This window comes from Bison bison, unplaced genomic scaffold (genome assembly GCF_000754665.1).
Source record: "Bison bison bison isolate TAMUID 2011002044 unplaced genomic scaffold, Bison_UMD1.0 scf7180017864302, whole genome shotgun sequence".
Lineage (NCBI taxonomy): Eukaryota > Metazoa > Chordata > Mammalia > Artiodactyla > Bovidae > Bison > Bison bison.
In genome coordinates this window covers 4,186,922-4,206,734 of record NW_011494874.1, presented here as the reverse complement: position 1 = coordinate 4,206,734, position 19,813 = coordinate 4,186,922, and the positions used below count along the sequence as shown (strand labels likewise).

General features: G+C 45.8%; 1 protein-coding gene across 1 annotated transcript in view; it reads right to left on the bottom strand.

The window, feature by feature from the left end:
- Window positions 1-19,069, bottom strand: part of SETD3 (SET domain containing 3) — a 74,502-nt gene extending 55,433 nt beyond the window's left edge. The window contains 5 exon segments of the mRNA XM_010851373.1: window positions 131-203; window positions 2,512-2,660; window positions 4,785-4,877; window positions 6,281-6,390; window positions 19,006-19,069. Of these exon segments, the coding sequence (XP_010849675.1) occupies window positions 131-203; window positions 2,512-2,660; window positions 4,785-4,877; window positions 6,281-6,383 (418 nt within the window). The 5' untranslated portion in view covers window positions 6,384-6,390; window positions 19,006-19,069.
- Window positions 19,070-19,813: the final 744 nt, after the last annotated feature.

Sequence of the window (19,813 nt, the reverse complement as noted above, 5' to 3'; positions counted from 1 at the left end):
TCATGGGTACTGCGGGAAATATCTCACTAGTTGAGAAAACAACCAAAGATGGTCCTTAGCTCCACAAAATGAAATTTTACATATTTTTATCATTTTTGCTCTCCTTTCAATGAACAGAAATTATTCTCACCCAACACTGAATTTTTAGCAGATTCAACAGTCATTAGTAATTTTCGTGGAACCCATAAAAATAATTCTTCTGCCTAGGAGGAAAAAAATAAGACTAGAATTACCAAAACATGTTACAACTGTCAATCCAAGCACATCCATGGTCAGAAATCCAGTCACAAGGAAACACAACTTACAGTTGCCAACTGGCGTTTCATTTCTAGTTATCAAACATACTTCTAAATATAAATATCTATATTATAGTTTAATGAGTATAGGCATGATCTTGAATCCTGTATCCAAAGAAACGGAGAAGAAAATGGCAACCCACTCCGATATTCTTGCCTGGAGAATCCCATGGACAGAGGAGCCTGGTACAGTCCATGGGGTCACAAAGGGTCAGACACGACTGAGCGACTAAACAACAACATCCAAAGAAAAACTATAGATACTGAGAAGAAAATGAAAAAAACGGCTTTCAACTTGAATTTGAAGCAAACAGAACAATGTGGGGTAGAGCACAGGGTGTTTATTTACTCTTCCTTAGATTTATCTATTTCTGACTGTGCTGGGTCTCTGTTACTGTGTGGGCTTCTCCTTAGAGGCCGTGTGCGGCTTCTCACTGCTGCAGAGCGCGGGCCCTGGGGCAGCAGGCCTCAGGAGTGGCTGCACCTGGGCTCAGGAGTGGGGACTGCAGCCTCTAGAGAGCTGGCTCAGTAGTTGCGGCACATGGGCTTAGCTGCTTTGCGGCATATGGGATCTTCCTGGACCAGGGGTTGAACCTGTGTCCCTTACTTTGAAAGGAGGATTCTTAACCACCCTGTTTATTCACTCTTTGCTATACTCACATTAATTCTAAAGACAAAACAAAATCCTACCTCCCACAAAAAGCCTAACCTGCCAATGTGAATCACTACGGAGTTTTTGAGGCCAGAGTACCCTCTTTCCTCTACATGCTTGCCCTCCAAGCACAGTTAGCTCAGTTACCAGTGAGAGCACACGCCCATAAGACATGCTGTGGTTACCGATTGTTTCCAACAGTGCTACCTCACTGTCTTGGCAACATGAAGGCTTGGGTTCAGGCAGTCCTGCATGTGTCTATACTGCCTAAAGCATGGACACTGTAGTAGTACCTGAGAGAGGTGATGGTGTCACAGGTACATGCCTATGTCCAAGCTCATCAAAATGTATTCATTAAAGATGTGCAGTTTTGTGTATCAATTATGCTTCAATAAAGCTTAAAAAATAAAACACATGTGCACCGTGAAGACACCGGCACCAAGACACTGCAGGCAGCGTCCATACTCCCAGGGCTGCTCTTCTGAGACATCTGTCTGCTCGGGCCTCTCACCAGCATCTCCCGTTCCCTTTCACGTGTGTCTGGTCCCTTACTAGACATTATAAGCATCATGAAGGCAAAGAGCCTGGTGTTTTGGGAAGCATGGTATGATGATCAACAAGGGACTATTCACATACTAGCTATTCAACAGGTATCTAATAAAGCAGCATATAGCTTATCAATGGATCACTGAAAAGTAAACTACAACTTGACCAACAATGTTGCTGGGAGTTTGAGGGGACCCAAATAAATAACATCCACTTCCTCTACCTAAATTCTGAACTGAGAGAGACACAAGAATACAACAGATGGTCACACAAAATGTCACCTACGGAATCCCAGAATTAGACCGACTCCCCCACCTAGTTACAGGCAGGACTGGAGCCCACAGGCCTCCTCCCCACAGTTACAGGAGCCCCTGTAAACTCCCAGGGTGGAGAGGTGGACACACGGCAACCAGCTCCATGGAGAAAAAGCCCAGTTCCTTTTTCCAGAACCGTCAAGATTGCTACGCCTCCTCTCTAGGAGAGGCAGGAGTGAGTGCCAGAGGGAGGCCTGGAGCCGGTCAGGGAGGCTGCTGCTCCCTTAGCTGCTGGGAGGCTGCTGTCAGGGAGGCTGCTGCTCCCTTAGCTGGAAGGAAGGATTGAGGCTGGAGAAGAGCACTTGTCCCTTCTTTCCCATCGCCTCTGCAGCTGCCATCTCAGTAAGTGGTACCTCCAGGCACTAATCATCCATCCAGAAAACAGGTCTCCACCCTCAACACTGTCGATCCTCCACCCTATCCTGCATCCAATCCATCACAAGGTCACTGCTTAACAGTACAGTTCCAAGGACGACCCGGAAGGGGCTGCCTTGAACCCCGAGTCGAGGCTCCTCCAGACCCATGAGACCAGCTAGGAGACTACAGGGCAGGGAGGGGACTGTGGACTGCACTGCCGAGGTGCCCTCAGGCTCAGAACTCAGCCCAAGGCATCTGTCTCCAGGTCCTGGGCCCTCCACACCACACACCACCCAAACACTGAGCTCCCCGCCCACCCAGACCCACAGCTTACCTACAAACTCACCTTGATATCTCTTGTTGCTCTCAAACCAAAGCCCTCTTCTTTGAAGTTCACCATTTCAAAACCCTCAACAGAGGCTCCATTTTCAGAGGCCCATTTCATTAGATCAGGAAAGTAATCTTCTCTTTTTCCATCAAAAGTGACAGACAGACCTATACTCATCCATGTGTCAGAAAATAAGAGCTACTTTTAGGACATGTATCAGTCACGCTGCCACAGAAAACAAAAAATAGACTACTGGCAATAGTAATAAGACATCAATCTCAAAAAAAAAACAAAAAAACTGACCACCAGTCACAGTGCATACCTTAACTAGTGACAGGAAAGGCAAGTTAAAACACTAAATGCCCCTGCTGGTTACAGAGCAATAGCTGCGGAGCCCAGGTAACGTGAGCACTGGCTGTTAGGTTCTATCAGGTGCTATCAAGGGAGGGTATTATGGGAAGCCTTCTGACCATGCAGGTTTCCAGAACAACCTGCCCTCTCATACGCACACTCAGAACTCCCACAGACACCAAGATCAGCAACGCACACGTGTGCACAAGGAGACGTGTGGAAGGCGAGCCCTAGACCCCAGTTAAGAGCACAAAACTGAGCTCTGTATTCCGCCCAGCATCTAAAGTGAGCAGGATCCGTATATATCACTGTAACTAAAACACAAAACTTCACAATGGGTTTTTTTTTTTTTTTGAAGATGCAATAGTATGATACCATTTAAGTAAACTGTTAAAATACCAATTAGTACCATCTATTTGTATGGGGTTATGAATGAAGCAGAAACACATTCACTGGAAAGACAAAACCCCTGGGGCGGGGGGTAGGGGTGGGGGAATGGGTGAAGTGCGCGGCTTCAGCTGTTCCTGAGACGCCTCCTTTCTTAAAAACAGATATAGGGACCAATCGAGGCACGGGGGGGGAAGAGATGGGACCAGTAGGTGCAAAGGAAGGAAAAAGAACCTGACCCGGAAAGACTCGGGCATGTGTCCAGATGGTACAGTGGATGCTTAGGGGTGATCTCCCGGGCCTCGCAGCACGTTTGAAATATCAAAAAAGGTGAAAAGCCACGCATAGGAAAAATCACCATTTTTTTGAGCAATAAGGAGAGAATAGGAACTTTAACCACATGAGATGCTGGGCTTGGCACCCAGCCCAGGGCCTGTGGCCATGTCCCCAGGACACAATTCACAGTTAACCAGATCCCGGGGCTGCGCCAGGTGAGATCTGCTAACTGGAGAAAACTGAGTTTGTGAGGGATACTCTAAGACAGAATGTACCCTTCCCTTACTGAGAACAAATGAGCGCTCTAACTTCAGTGCCAGCGGTAGTAAACGATCTCTACTCAGAACAGAAACTCAGGACAGACAAGAACTTTTTGGCAATCAACGTGGTGAGCCAGGATGATCACAGTGTACCAATTAGTGCAAACAAACATACTCTAAAAGAGCCGGTCCCCACGGAGGGTCTGAGACCATCCCACCTGAAGCCTGCATGTGTGCAGACGCTACAGGAGAGCACCAACACTTAACAGCTACCAGCGCAAGTGAAAAACCAACCCACTTCCCACCTCCATGGCCATCAATAAAAAGGGAGCCAAGTTCTTTCATCCTTTTAAATGCAGGCTCCTTACTGTGTTTCCTCCTTCCACTTTCCCTGTGGCCGGCATACAAATCTACTTTTTGTGTTTTACAGCACAAAAACAATAGGTATATTGAACAAGCTTTTCCAAATTGACACTTGGCCCTGTTGCCAGCCTGGCTGAGAATCATTAAGATGCCTACTGAATACACCCTGGAAAAACACAGCTTGAGAAATATAACTAACTCTCTCAATCAAGGTAGATTTGAGTTCATCATAAATCTTATTTAATGAGACACTACTCAATCTGGATATATTTGTGTGTTGACCATACGACATCATGTACTGACCTGAAACCCTGAAGGAAACACAGGATACCAAAACAGATTTAAAAACATATTTCATAAAATAAAGACCAATGAAAGTTGTACCATTTTAGTCCCCAGACACATTCCCCCCACCTGAAGCCTAACGTTTTTATTCCTTCCAAAGCAGTCATAGCGCCTCATAAACGGGAAAAACCCTGATGGTTTTCTGACGCAGATCCCCTCCAACCTAGCAGCCCTTCCACAGACACCCTCCAGACAGGCATGGGGGCCTGAGGTTTCATACGGAGACCTTCTTTCTCAAAACCGCTCTGCCTTGGCTGGGCCAGGTCTCCACAGATTATTATTAGAATAAGATCACTCAAGGAAATTTACCTTTTTGCTTTTTTCGTATTTTCTCAACTAGAGACCGGATCTGCACATACTCTTCCCATTCTTTTCCAGGGCCAGGGGCAGGGCTACTGCATTCTGTAACACAGAAACCACGGCATGCGAACAGTTTCCTGCACCTTAACCTGTGAGCCTCCAGAAGAAAGAGGACCTGGGTTTTGTCACCGCTGCTGGTTTATTTTTAAAGGACAAAGACACTGTAGCTGTGATGACAGAGGGAGAAGTGCAAACCAGGTGTGCTTTTGTAAAGCACGTGAATCCTCTGAAATCGGCTTCCCTGGAGGCTCAGTGATAGAGAATCTGCCTGCCAATGCAGGAGACGGGGGTTTCATCCCTACGTCGGGAAGATCCCCTAGAGGAGGAAACTGCAACCCATTCCAGTATGCTTGCCTGGAGAATCCCATGGACAGAGGAGCCTGGCGAGTTACAGTCTATGGGGTCGCAAAGAGTCAGACATGACTAAGCACACAAACCCTCTGAAACCACTCAGGCCGAGTGTTACACGGTGCCCACAGGACACAGATGTGGGCACCTAACCTGCCTCTACCTCATTCTTGCTCCTCTGATCACACTTCCTCAGAAAACGCTCATAAACAGGAAAATGTTAAAAGCTAAGCTCAAATGCAAAACATTTTCCTGAAAACTCTTGTGGATGGTAAGAAGGAGGTACATTAAAAGTCAACACTTATTTCGAGTTAAACCCCATAACAATGACTCCTGAGGGAACCAGATAAATTGGACATAAGGACAATTAGTCAACAAACGTTTCGCATCCATGTGTAAGGCTCTATAATAAGCGCTCTGGGGGAGTTACAAAAAGAGACGGCACAGTTGCTGCTAAAACAGCAGCGAGGATTCTATCGCTGGGCCAGAACAGGCACTGTGGAGGGCCACAGGCCCCCTGCCTGCCAGGGCCCTTCCCTCTTTAAACAGCTGCCTGTTTCCCGCCCCACGTTCCTGCTAGACCTCCAGGCCCCCTCTGTTTCCTAAGGAGAAGACTAGATGTGGTAAACAACGAAGAGTAACCAGTTACGTGCTGGTGTGTAACTGTCAGGTTAGCCAGTCTTACCCACTCTTCCATCAGCACCGACTGTGGCCCTGGAACACGGGAGTCTGTCCTTAGGCCATCTACAGTCTATCTGAGGAGACGTGGGAAGGAGCAGGTGGGGGAATGTGTCTATGGGGGCCCACGCTGAATTGCGGGGGGGAAGCCACAAGAGAGGACGGGAGCACTCGGGGAGGGACATTTACAGCCAGTACCGTACCTGTTAGGTAACAGTTACCTGTTGGTACCGTTTCTCCATTTTTATAGGTGGGGAGACTGCGGGCTGGGGAAGATAGGTAATGTGCCAGGTTCCATGGCTAACCAGCTGGGATCTGAAAACAGTCTGTTTTGCCTCCTGCTCCCCAGACCAGGGACCCCTCCCCATGAAGACAGATGCACACGCCCCCAAAAGCTGGGCAGCCGAGTCAGGACTTACTCTGCAAAAGCTCACTGGTCAGGTTCAAGGTTTCCTTCGGGGACACGCTTGCTGCAGCACCAGTGCCTGATTTCTGCGTTTTCACTCGGCTCTTCTTACCCATTTTCTGACTATAGAGAGAAAGAAAAGACAAAGAGAAAAGCCCTACATTTCCAAAGAACAAAATCAGGAAACAAAACAGGGCACGGCAGTGGCTCAGCCTGGAAACATTAAGATCTTACCTTGCAGGAGCCATATTCCTGAAGTTTCCTTCCAGAAAAAGCAACGTGTAACAAACACTATTGTTTGGAGGCACTCAAATGGGGGGGAAAATGCTGCTTTGTAGTCTCTGGAAGAAAAGTTCACTCCTGTTCACCTACAAAAACTACAGTGGAAGCAAGTTTTACTCTAGAATTGTTTTAATTACACACACTTTACTGTATATTCTACTGTGTTTATTCTGTGACACTACATTCATGTGTCACAAACTCACGTGGCCACAAAAATCTAGACTCTCCTCACTTTGCTTTAAAAGAATAATTTCCTGTGAAGAGTATCTATATCATAAGCAACCAATCAGACTCTCTGGACAAACACTGAAGGCACTTTGGAGATCAAGGAAACTTCAGGGAGCTAATCCAATTCCTCAATCTCGTTTCAAGGAAAATCCACAGTGCCTTGCCCAGGGTTTCACAGGAGTCGCTGGCAGACCCGAGCCTCAAAAGAGGTCTCCATCACTGCCTCCCCGTCTGGCACTGCAACCACCCTGGAGGCCTCAGGGGTCTCCCTGATGAATGGCCACAGCAGACAAGGCAGTGGGAGGCAGGTGCCAGGGGCTGCGAGGCAGAGACGCGATAACACCTGTGAGCAAACAGCTGACAGCAGTGAGTCAGGAGACTGTCCCGAAGAAAGCAAGGGACTGGGACGTGTGAAGAAAGAGTAGGCGACTCGAAGCTTGGGCAAAAATGAGGGGGCCACCTGGGGGCCCGGGGGGTGAATGTGCCCACCTGGAGAGGAGCCTGTGGGGAGCGGGGAGAGAGAAGACCCCAGTTGCAGGAGGGGTGCCACTGCTGCCCGAGGACTCTGACCCAAGGGTTCCTCCTAAGTCAGAAGTGCCTGAGGACAACCGCCCGGGAAGATGGGGAGTAGCAGGCAAGCAGCGACTGAAGCCCCCTGCACACTACCGGTCAACGACCGCCGTGGTGACGCTCCACAGAACCCTCGCCAGCAAGTTTCCCTTCACCTCAAGGGCGAGCCAGAAAGCCCACTCTGACCTACTTGGTTTTTTACAAAGAGCAACAAGTACTGAAGTGGGGAGAGCTGTGAGGGGACAAAGGGTTAAAATGCAGGCTCTCCCAGTCTAGCTGTTCACTCACTCCAGTATAATGACTCCATGCAAATACAGGCAGTACTCCAACAACAGGAAAGGCATTCTCTGAAAGGATTGCCTATGTAGCTTTTCAGTCTCTGATGTAACTTTGTAACTTATGTATCAAATAAGCCTTCTAACACAGGGAGCAGAACACACAGTATCTGGCATCCTGGAACCAAAGGAAACAAGTAACAAAACCTAAAACTTGTGCAGCAAAGAGAGTGAGTTATTTTGAGATCAAACGCAGGGGAAAAAATATTAAAGCACCTTTTCCTAAACTCAAGGACTAAAGAGAAGGAAGCTGCCGTGTTCGCTGGCTCTCCCAGCGCACCTGCCACTCTCCTCTGCAGCAGGCCCTCCACATCTACAGAGGGCATCTTTGCAGAGGACCACTGAACTTGACCTGAAAATGACTAAGACTGGTGCTAAGTCTGCAAAGAAGGGCTTCTATCACACTCCGAAATGTTGCCTGGTGGGAGCACTCGGAGAGGGCTTGCTGGCCTTTCCCTACAGCCCTGCCGTCATAACCTTCTGTGTGTCAGAAGCCAAGCAACTTGAAAACATCATTCCAATAGCAGCTCGAAGACCCTGCCCCATTCTTAGCAGGCCTAGGGCACAGTGAGGCCGAGCCAGCCAGACCCCCCACCCCTACAGTGGCTGCCTCAGGGCACGGACCCAAGGGCTACAGACAGCTCCTCCACTCTGCCTGCAGCCCTTGTGCCCACCCCGCAAGTTTTCCTCAGGAATCCCCCTCTCCCATCCCGCCCCAGCATCTAGACACCTGCCCTGATAAGGATCCTTAATTAAAACAACAGCGGCTACTCTGTGTGCAATCCTTAACCTTTGGACACACAGCTGTGTTTGACCTTCCCAGACACTCTCATCAATAGACATTAACCTTCTCTTCTAGACGACGTTCTCAAAAAGATGCAGCCCTCAAAAAGGTGCAGCGAGGACTCGAAAGCCTGGGCTTGGCCACCGCCCGGCGGCTCCTGTGAAACGCAGAGGAAAGCACGGCGCTCTGCAGGGAGCAGGAGGGCGGACCCGACCCGGACAGCTCCTGGACAAGGGGCCACCCCAGGTCCTCAGGTGACCTGCCCCTCTGGAATCCACCTCCTGCTCAGACCGCAACACTGTCCTGTGTTCCTCCTGCACACGCCCACCCCTGCCGCTTAGTCCGCCCCACTGAGTAACGAGTGCAGAAACGCCACACTGGCGGAACTTCAAAACACATCAGGGAATGCGCACCTGGGAGAGCAGCTGTCTTGAATTTCATACAAGTAGGATTACACAACACACAGGCTTCTTTTGCTCAAGGCAAGGTCTTTCCATAGCTCTAACGTGACACCCACTCTCCTAGGCACAGCCCTCAGGGCCCTTCACCCCGTCACCCTACTCTACCTGCCCCGCTTTCTTCCCATCACCCATTACACAGCACAGCGTCAGGATCTGCTCATGCTCTCCCCCCTTTCCAGAAGAAAGCTACCTTTGGCTCCCCCTGTCTCCTCCAGACAACAATTTTTCACATACCCAGGTCAAAATGTCCCTAGTGGCCTTGAGGAAATTCTGGGTCCTCCATGCAGACTTCACTCCCATGGAAATCAGTTAAGACTGGGTCAAGTTCAATGTGATCAGCAGATGCTAAAGGCTGCACTCTTGCCTGAAAAATCCCATGGACGGAGGAGCCTGGTGGGTCGCAGTCCATAGGGTTGCTAAGAGTCGGACACGACTGAGCGACTTCACTTTCACTTTTCACTTTCATGCATTGGAGAAGGAAATGGCAACCCACTCCAGTGTTCTTGCCTGGAGAATCCCAGGGACGGGGGAGCCTGGTGGGCTGCTGACTATGGGGTCGCACAGAGTCGGACACAACTGAAGCAACTTAGCAGCAGGCTTACCTTGAGATTTGTTGTTGTTGAGTTGCTCAGTCATGTCAGACTTCTTTGCAACCCCATAGACTGTATTCCCCAAGCTCCTCTGTCCACATGATTTCGCAGGCAAGAATACTTGAGTGGGTTGCCATTTCCTTCTCCAGGGGATCTTCCCAACCCACAGATCGAACCCACAACTCCTGCACGGGCAGGAGGAATCTTTCCCACTGAGCCACCAGGGAAGCTACCATTGAGATCAGTCTTTGGGAATTCTCTTTGGACTGTGTCCCTCCCACGGGGATACAGGCCCCAAAGACATAAAGTAGTTCACCCAGGTTGTTGTTCAGTTGCTAAGTCATGTCCGACTCTTCGTGACCCCACAGACTGCAGAATGCCAGGCTTCCCTGTCCTTCACCATCTTCTGGAGCTTGCTCAAACTCATGTCCATTGAGTCAGTGATGCCATCCAACCATCTCGTCCTCTGTTGTCCCCTTTTCCTCCCAGCTTCATTCTTTTCCAGCAACAGGGTCTTTTCCAGTGAGTCAGCTCTTCACATGAGGGAGACAAAGCGTTGGAGCTTTACCATCAGTCCTTCCAATGAATACTCAGGATTGATTTCCTTTAGGATACACTGGTTCGATCTGCTTGCAGTCCAAGGGACTCTCAAGAGTCCTCTCCAACACCACAGTTCAAAAGCATCAATCTTTCAGCAGTCAACCTTCTTTATGGTCCAACTCTCACATCCATACATGACTACTGGAAAAATCAAGCTTTGACTAGACGGACCTTTGTTGGCAAAGTAATGTCTCTGCTTTTTAATATGCTGTCCAGGCTAGTCATAGCTTTTCTTCCAAGGAGCAAGTGTCTTTTAAAATTTCATGGCTGCAGTCACCATCTGCAGTGATTTTGAAGCCCAAGAACATAAAGTCTCTCACTGTTGCCATTGTTTTTTCATCTATTTGCGATGAACTGATGGGACCAGATGCCATGATCTTTGTTTTTTTGAATGCTGAGTTTTAAGCCAGCTTTTTCACTCTCCTCTTTCACTTTCATCAAGAAGCTCTTTAGTTCCTCTTTGCTTTCTGCCATAAGAGTGGTGCCATATGCATATCTGAGATTATTGATATTTCTCCCAGCAATCTTGATTCCAGCTTGTGCTTCATCCAGCCCAGCATTTTCCATGATATACTCCGCATAGAAGTTAAATAAGCAGGTGACAATATACAGCTTTGAAGTACTCCTTTCCCAATTTGTAACCAGTCCATTGTTTGACGTAAGGTTCTAACTCTTGCTTCTTGACCTGCATACAGATTTCTCAGAAGGCAGGTAAGGTGGTCTAGTATTCCAATCTCTTTAAGATTTTTCCACAGTTTCTTGTGATCACACAAAGGCTGAAGCAGATGTTTTTCTGGAATTCTCTTGCTTTTTGATGATCCAACAGATGTTGGCAATTTGATCTCTGGTTCCTCTGCCTTTTCTAAATCCAGCTTGAACATCTGGAAGTTCTCGGTTCACATACTGTTGAAGCCTAGCTTGGAGAATTTTGAACATTACTTTGCTGGGGTGTGCAATGAGTGCAATTGTGTGGTAGTTTGGGAGTTTGGCATTGCCTTCCTTTGGGATTGGAATGAAAACTGACCTTTTCCAGTCCTGTGGCCACTGCTGAGTTTTCCAAATTTGCTATATTGAATGCAGCACTTTCACAGCATCATCTTTTAGGATTTGAAAGAGCTCGGCTGGAATTCCATCACCTCCACTAGTTTTGTTCATAGTGATGCTTCCTAAGGCCCACTTGACTTCACATTCCAGGATGCCTGGCTCTAGGTGAGTGATCACACCATTGTGGTTATCTGGGTCATGAAGATCTCTTTGGTATATTTCTCCTGTGTATTCTTGCCACCTCTTCTTAATTACTTTCTGCTTCTGTTAGGTCCATACCGTTTCTGTCCTTTATTTTGTCCATCTTTGCATGGAATGTTCCCTTGGTATCTCTAATTTTCTTGAAGAGATCTCTAGTCTTTCCCATTCTATTGTTTTCCTCTACTTCTTTGCACTGATCGCTGAGGAAGGCTTTCTTATCTCTCCTTGTTCTTCTTTGGAACTCTGCATTCAGATGGGTATATCTTTCCTTTTCTCCTTTCCCCTTAACTTCTCTTCTCTTCTCAGCTATTTGTAAGGCTTTCTCAGACAACCATTTTGCCTTTTTGCATTTCTTTTTCTTGGGGATGGTCTTGATCACTGTCTCCTGTACAGTGTTACAAACCTCCATCCATAGTGCTTCAGGCACTGTCTATCAGATCTAATTCCTTGAAACTATTTGTCACTTTCACTGTGTAATCATATAGGATTTGATTTAGGTCATACATGAATGGTCTAGTAGTTTTCCCTACTTTATTCAACTTAAGTCTGAATTTGGCAATAAGGCGTTCATGGTCTGTGCCACAGTCAGCTCCCAGTCTTGTTACTGCTGACTGTATAGAGCTTCTCCACCTTTGGCAGCAAAGAATATAATCAACCTGATTTCAGTATTGACCATCTGGTGATGTCCGTGTGTAGAGTCGTCTCCTGTGTTGTTGGAAGAGGGTGTCTGCTATGATCAGTGCATTTTCGCAGCAAAATTGTTAGCCTCTGCCCTGCTACGTTTAGTACTCCAAGGCCGAGCTTGCCTGTTACTCCAGGTATCTCTTGACTTCCTACTTTTGCATCCAGTCCTCCATGAGGAACTGAACATTTTTTTTTTTGGTGTTAGTTCTAGAAGGTCTTGTAGGTCTTCACAGAACCACTCAACTTCTGCTTCTTCAGCATTAGTGGTTGGGGCAGAGACTTAGATTGCTGTGATACTGAATGGTTTGCCTTGGAAACAAACGGAGATCATTCTATCATTTTTGAGATGGCACCCAAGTACTGCATTTCAGACTCTCTTGTTGATTTTGAGGGCTACTCCATCTCTTCTAAGGGATTCTCTCCCACAGTAGTAGATATAATGGTCATCTGAATTAAATTTACCCCTTCCGGTCCATTTTAGTTCACTGAGTCCTAAAATGTCAATGTTCACTCTTGCCATCTCGTCTTTGACCACTTCCAATTTACCTTGATTCATGGACCTAACATTCCAGGTTCTTACGCAATACTCTGTAAAATGTTCTTTACAGCATCAGACCTTACTTTCACCCCCCAGACATATCCACAACTGGCCACTGTTTCCACTTTGGCTCAGCCGCTTCATTCCTTCTGGGGCTATTTTTTTTGCTCTTCTCTAGTAGCATATTGGGCACGTATTCACCTGGGAAGTTCATCTTTCAGTGTCATATCTTTTTGCTCTTTCATACTGTTCATGGGGTTCTCAAGGCAAGAGTGCTGAAGTGGTTGCCATTCCCTTCTCCAGTGGACCACGTTTTGTCAGAACTCTCTGCCATGACCCGTCTGTCTTAGGTGACCCTACACGGCATGGCTCATACTTTCACTGAGTTAGACAAGGCTGTGGTCCGTGTGATCCGTGTCTGGTTAGTATTCTGTGATTGTGGTTTTCATCCTGCCTGGTCTCTGCTGGATAAGGATAAGCGGCTTATGGAAGCTTCCTGATAGGAGGTACTGGCTATGGGGCAAAGTGGGTCTTGCTCTGATGAGCAGGACCATGCTCAGTAAATCTTTAACCCAATTTTCTGCTGATGGGTTAGACAGTAGGAATCTTCCAGGTAAGCACTGTCAACTCACTCTTCATTAAGAAGGGTGTAGGGAGGTGCCTGTCCTTGTCCCTGAGGTGCAGGAGCCTAGGTCTAGACCAGCTCTTAACCTGTGCTACCCAAAAGCCAGGTTGTCAGTGACCTTGTCCAGGAAAGTCCTCCAGTCACCTGGCCCACTCTGTCAGGATCCCCCCATCACTCAGCCCCCCTGCACACTGACTCAGGGGCATCCTCAAGCCTTCAGGGTACCTGAAGAACTCACACTTCAGGAGGGTGGTGTGTCTCTGTACCCACTTCTATGGCCCAGTTCAACTGTTCTTCTGAACTCTGCAGCCATCAGTGTCTGGAAGATTCATTTGCCTCTGGATTCGATGTGGTTCGACACCAACTGTTCTAGTATTTGTGTATAGACAGCTGACTAGAAGCACCTCAGAGGCAAACGCGCATTTCTTTTCACCCTAGAAAGTACCAGGACTTCCTGCCACTGTAACCCCCTTCGGCCTGGCACCACCCCATAATATATTTATTAGAGCCTTTGGTGAAGACGCTGAAGTCTCAGCTCCAACTCCACCTACTAAAAGCTCCCTCCCCACTCTGAACCCAGAGCCCAGCCCCAGGCCTCTGCGGCCTCACCCGCTCTGGTCGACTTCATTTACGGGCTATCTCTTCACTGGAGTGGGCTTCCATGTTGTAGCAAAAAAAACCCCAACCCTCCATTTCGAAATTATCTGTAGGGTCTAGTATGGTGTGACAGACACAGTTGAGGGTCGAATATCTGCTGAATGAAGGAAAGCCTGATTTTAACACACTAGTGTGACTTGTACGCTTCCCAGGTGGCGTTAGTCGTGAAGACCTGCTGCCAGTGCAGGGGTTCAATCCCTGGGTCGGGAAGATCCCCTGGAAGAGGTGACGGCAACCCACTCCAGTATTCTTGCCTAGGAAATCCCATGGACAGAGGTGCCTGGCGTGTGACAGTACATGAGGGTCACAAAGAGTCAGACACGACTAAGCAACTGAGCAAGCACAATATTACTTGTGAGTGATTTATTTCCCATCATTATAGTAAGACTGTACAGCAATGAATGATTTTTATAATATTCCCCCACCACTGACAGGACAGAAGCCAAAATGAGACATTTACTTAATATTTAACTACTACCTCTAAAGAACTAGGATGACTCTAAAGTCAAAATACAACTTTATACACATAAAGAGATATAAAATTCACATTTAAAAGATGGCTTCCTTTGGGAATCCACAGTTTCTTGTCAGAAAAGTTTTAAGATATTAAATTTCATAAAAGAATCTCTCTGCTTTCTAGAAAGCAACCAAGCAGAAAGAAGTTCATTTCCAACAGAAATGGAAAAGCTGCAACTCGTGCATGACTTCAAGCTCCAGGAACACTTGTGACGGGGGCACAAGCGTCAGCACAGCACTGCCCCGGTCACACCATCCCCGCCACAGCCCGCTGAGGCCGGCAGTGACCGCTGTCACCTCAGGGGACTCACACACAACTACGACTTGGCCAAGAGCCCATAGCCATCAAGCAGTAGGCCTACAGCTTCAACCTGAAGTCCTGTGTTAGGCCCAGCACGTTTGCAGCGAGACAAGCTCGCTGGCATCTCCGTGCCAGGACCATGCCGGTCAGGGCAAAAGATGAACAAGTGAGGGACAGTCAGGCCTGCAGCCTCGAGGATGAGGAAGTGGGCAGCCAGGACACAGCCTGGATAACCCCTCGAATGTGTGAGAAAAGTAACAAAACAAAGAGGGGCAGAGAATAAAGTGCAGTTGAAGAAGAACGACTGGATGCTAAGATTCAGACGGAGAAAAGTGTTAGAATCCAGTCTGGGTAGTCTCCTAAATTCAACGCCCTTCTGCCTTTCTTAGCTAACGAAGATGTTCCCAACACCAAGGATTTAAAATAACTACCTACCCTGTTTATTTATGATTCAAAAACTTGTTATACACCATGAATAATTTTCATTGTGAGTTCAGCTGAATTTGGGGCAGGATTCCAAGTTTTAGCAAATGAAAGAGCCAAATAGGTATCCTGAATATTCTTAATGTTCTGAGTGGAAAAAAACTACTGCTTAGTTTAATTCATCAACTTCCTACAAAGACTCAATATTTATCTTCAATATTTATTTCAAATATGCTTATTAGAAAAGTTAAAATATGTGTTAAGTTAGATCTGTGTATACATACATAACACAGAAGGCAACGGTAACCCACTCTTGTACACTTGCCCGGAAAATCCCAAGGACAGAGGACCCTGGTAAGCTGCAGTCCATGGGGTCACTAAGAGTCAGGCACGACTGAGCGACTTCACTTTCACTTTTCACTTGCATGCATTGGAGAAGGAAATGGCAAGCCACTCCAGTGTTCTTGCCTGGAGAATCTCAGGGACAGGGGAGCCTGGTGGGCTGCCGTCTATGGGGTCACACAGAGTCGGACACGACTGAAGCGACTTAGCAAAAGCAGCATACATACATAAAGGTAAATTCCAAATTCCAGTCAAAAGGTACAATACTAAATAAAAGATGTTTCCTTAGAGTTTAGATCAAAATCTGGCATAAATTACAAATTCTTATTGAATTATCTTAGGGGAAACAAATATATGGTTTAAAAAAAAAAGGACTTAATACTTAAAGACAAAAGAAAATACTACATAGAAAAGCAATACTGAATTGACAAGCAAATGGATTCTACAATAAAGTTACTACAGTGACAGTCCTTCAAAGGAAGGGCCATCAATAAAAAGAAACAGCAAGCTAAGAGTTTTACACGTATCTATATTTCTCCACCATCAAGATTTTTAAAAATCTACAGAATCTTCAAACTCTGGCTCTTTACAACACCATAAACTATTTTACAAGACTATCAACAACCTCTCCACTTAAGAGATGGAACAGGCTTAGAAAACCGTAAAATAGATGGCATTTTCAATTATTATTTAAATTGCTAATATGCAAGTGGCATCTGTAATCAACAACCACTTCTGATCAACGGAGTGATTCTTTCACATATTATCTGCACAGGTGGGGAGAAACATGAACACAGAGCGTGCAGGGAGCTTGGCTGAGGGGATGGTGGGAATGGTAAGGGAGGGTGCTGGATACTTAACCCATTTTTACAAAACCTACTTCACACTTACTGAACAGACTGAGATGGAATTCAGCTGCGTGGACTTCTTTTTTTCTGTCCCCCAAATATTCTAAATGGAAAGACTGTAAATGTGCATTATTCTTGAATTGCTTTCCATTTATGGCAGAAAGTGAAGAGGAACTAAAAAGCCTCTTGATGAGAGTGAATGTGAAAAAAAAAAAAAAAGTGAATGTGGAGAGTGAAAAAGTTGGCTTAAAGCTCAACATTCAGAAAACGAAGATCATGGCATCCGGTCCCACCACTTCATGGGAAATAGATGGGGAAACAGTGGAAACAGTGTCAGACTTTATTTTTTGGGGCTCCAAAATCACTGCAGATGGTGACTGCAGCCATGAAATTAAAAGACGCTTACTCCTTGGAAGGAAAGTTATGACCAACCTAGATAGCATATTCAAAAGCAGAGACATTACTTTGCCAAGAAAGGTTCGTCTAGTCAAGGCTATGGTTTTTCCCGTGGTCATGTATGGATGTGAGAGTTGGACTGTGAAGAAGGCTAAGCACGGAATAATTGATGCTTTTGAACTGTGGTGTTGGAGAAGACTCTTGAGAGTCCTTTGGACTGCAAGGAGATCCAACCAGTCCACTCTGAAGGAGATCAGCCCTGGGATTTCTTTGGAAGGAATGATGCTAAAGCTGAAACTCCAGTACTTTGGCCACCTCATGGGAAGAGTTGACTCATTGGAAAAGACTCTGATGCTGGGAGGGATTGGGGGCAGGAGGAGAAGGGGACGACAGAGGATGAGATGGCTGGATGGCATCACTGACTCGATGGACGTGAGTCTGGGTGAACTCCGGGAGTTGGTGATGGACAGGGAGGCCTGGCTTGCTGCGATTCATGGGGTTGCAAAGAGTCAGACACAACTGAGCGACTGAACTAAACTGAATTACAACTAGAATAAACATTTCTGATTACACTACTTGGTAATTCACCCAGAAAACCTTTGCTCAAGCCCAGCATCTGCTTTTCAACACATCCTGCATCTTTCCTCTCAACTCTGTAGCTAGATCGACTAAGGGAGAGGATGGCCCTCAGGCTTTCTCCTACCTAGGGCTCCCAGCTGTAGCGGCGTTCGAAGGGAGTGTAAAGCCTGCCTGATCTCTGGAGGAAGAAAAGAACCTCACTGAAATCCCTTGCAGGCCATTAGGATCAGAGGACGACATTTTGAATTAAGTACACAAATTACAGGATGGTGGCCTAGGCAAATAAAAGCACTCCCAAATTGAAAAGTATTTAAGTTCTCTCTGCTACAAAAACTGATGAGGTGTACATAGTCCTTGCATTGGCACCATGTTAACTGAAATGTCAGGAACATCCCTCTTTGCACGGTGGCAGGATCTAGTAACACGGTCAAGTCATACTAACTTATCCCACTTCAAGAGGCTAAGGAGCACCCACCATTCCAATCTCTATCAAAGGAGGTGTTGTGTGTCACAACTCACAACCACCAAGAAGTCAAGGCAGGCAGACAGGCAAGACAGTGGAATTAATTTCAACTCAGTAGCTACACACATAGCAAGATGAAGGTAGACCTATAAGGGGTAAGTAAAATTCCAATTTTTATACAGAACAAGTTGGGCTGTCAGACAAATACACAAACACACAAACTTGAGATCTTTTTTTAAAAAATACAGGTATTTCTTGCTTTCTACAATGTTTTTACCATATTTCCACTAATATACATGATAATTTTATAGATGCTTAAACTATCTTTGATTGACTTTTCAATACATAATAGGTGCACTTTTAAACTGCTGTTGAATTAAGTTATAAACACAATTAAATTAAAATGAGGCTTCTATTTAAAGAAAGTTGCTCCCCAAAAAACCCCTCTTTATAAAGCAAAGAATCATTCAGTATCATAAATAATCATTTCCTATTATATCTTTCTTAAAGAAAAAAGAAAAATGCTAAAGAATGAAGAAACAGCTAGCTGTAATCTGTCAAGAAGTTACTTTCAAACCACCCACACTCCTCCCATAAGGATACTAGATTCTCAAACTGTGGAATGTCAGGTTTGGAAGAGACTTCTGGGTTTATTATCTGTGTTCTCACCATGAACATCTTTAAAACAATGACATCTAATGTTAGGTAGCAGGTATGGTTGTCAAAGTGCTTTGTGAACCACAGCCAAATTCGACTCAAGGATATTTTACTAACACGGATGGTTCCCAACTTAAGATGGTTCAGCTTAGACTGTTTTGACTTGTAATACAGATGGGGCAAAAGCCATAGGCATCCAGGGGAATCCTTGCATTCTGATCTTTCCCAGGCTAGTGACATGCAGTGCAATGCCCACTGGGGTGCTGAGCAGCGAGTCTCAGCTGCCAGCCAGCCAATGGAGCACGAGGGCAAGCAAAGAGCACACTTGCCACCATTCTGAACCCAGACCATCGTTCGGCTTTTCACTTTCAGGATAGCAGTCAACAAATAACATGAGATATTCAGCACATTATTATGAAACAGGCTTGTGTTACATGATTTCGCCCAACTGTAGGCTAATGTCAGTGTTCTGAGCATGTTTAAGGTCGGCCAGGCTAAGATGTTTGGTATGTTAGGTGCACTAACTGCATTTTCAACAATGATATTTTCAAATGCTATCAGGATATAACCTCATCATAAGTTGAGGAAGATCAATATAGCCAAAACAGCCTTACTTTTCCACCAGCCAAGTGAACAAGTGAATTCACACTTGGATTCAGAGCATATTTCTTGAGTAATCTGCAAAGGAAAGATAAGTTAAGACAGCCTTTAGGATAAGGTGATAACCAACTAAACCCTTGGTTACATAAACTGATATTCAGCTAGATCCGTGTGCTTTATTAAACAATAAATCCAAATGCAGTTTTAATCCAAATGCAATTATTCATGCTAACTGTCATGTTGTTTGTTTGCAGGCTAACTGTCATTTTGTTTGTTTCCAGGCTGTTGAAAGTGTGTGCGCCCTGGAGCAGGTTCCCACATGACCGCCTTCGTCCTAACTGCACCCGTTCAGGCATTCTCTGTATCAGGAACTGAGGTAAACATTTTACACAGAAGATAAAGTAAGATACTAGGCCCACTTTACAGATGAGAAAGGTCAAGTTTAGCGCGGTTAATCAATTTATGCAATGTGATAAGCAGAGCCTCATCAGCAGAGCTCGGTGTCCAACTTCGCCGATGCCCAATAGTATTAACATGTGAGAGGTTAAAATTTTACTCTGGCTTGGTAATCAGTACCACTTTTCCTCAAAATCTTAACTTCAGAATTAGACTTCATCTTCCATTGCAAGCCAAGAGTGTTTGGACTTGATTATTTAGTTAACTTCTAATAATACTTGGAAAGGACTTGAATAAGAAAAAAATTTTTCAAAGCCTCAACTTTGGAATTTGAATTTTATAATCATTTGGAATCATTTTTCTTCCATTCAAATTTATTTCAGCTGAAAATTGTCAATTGCTGTGTTTGTACTTCTGGTTTTACAA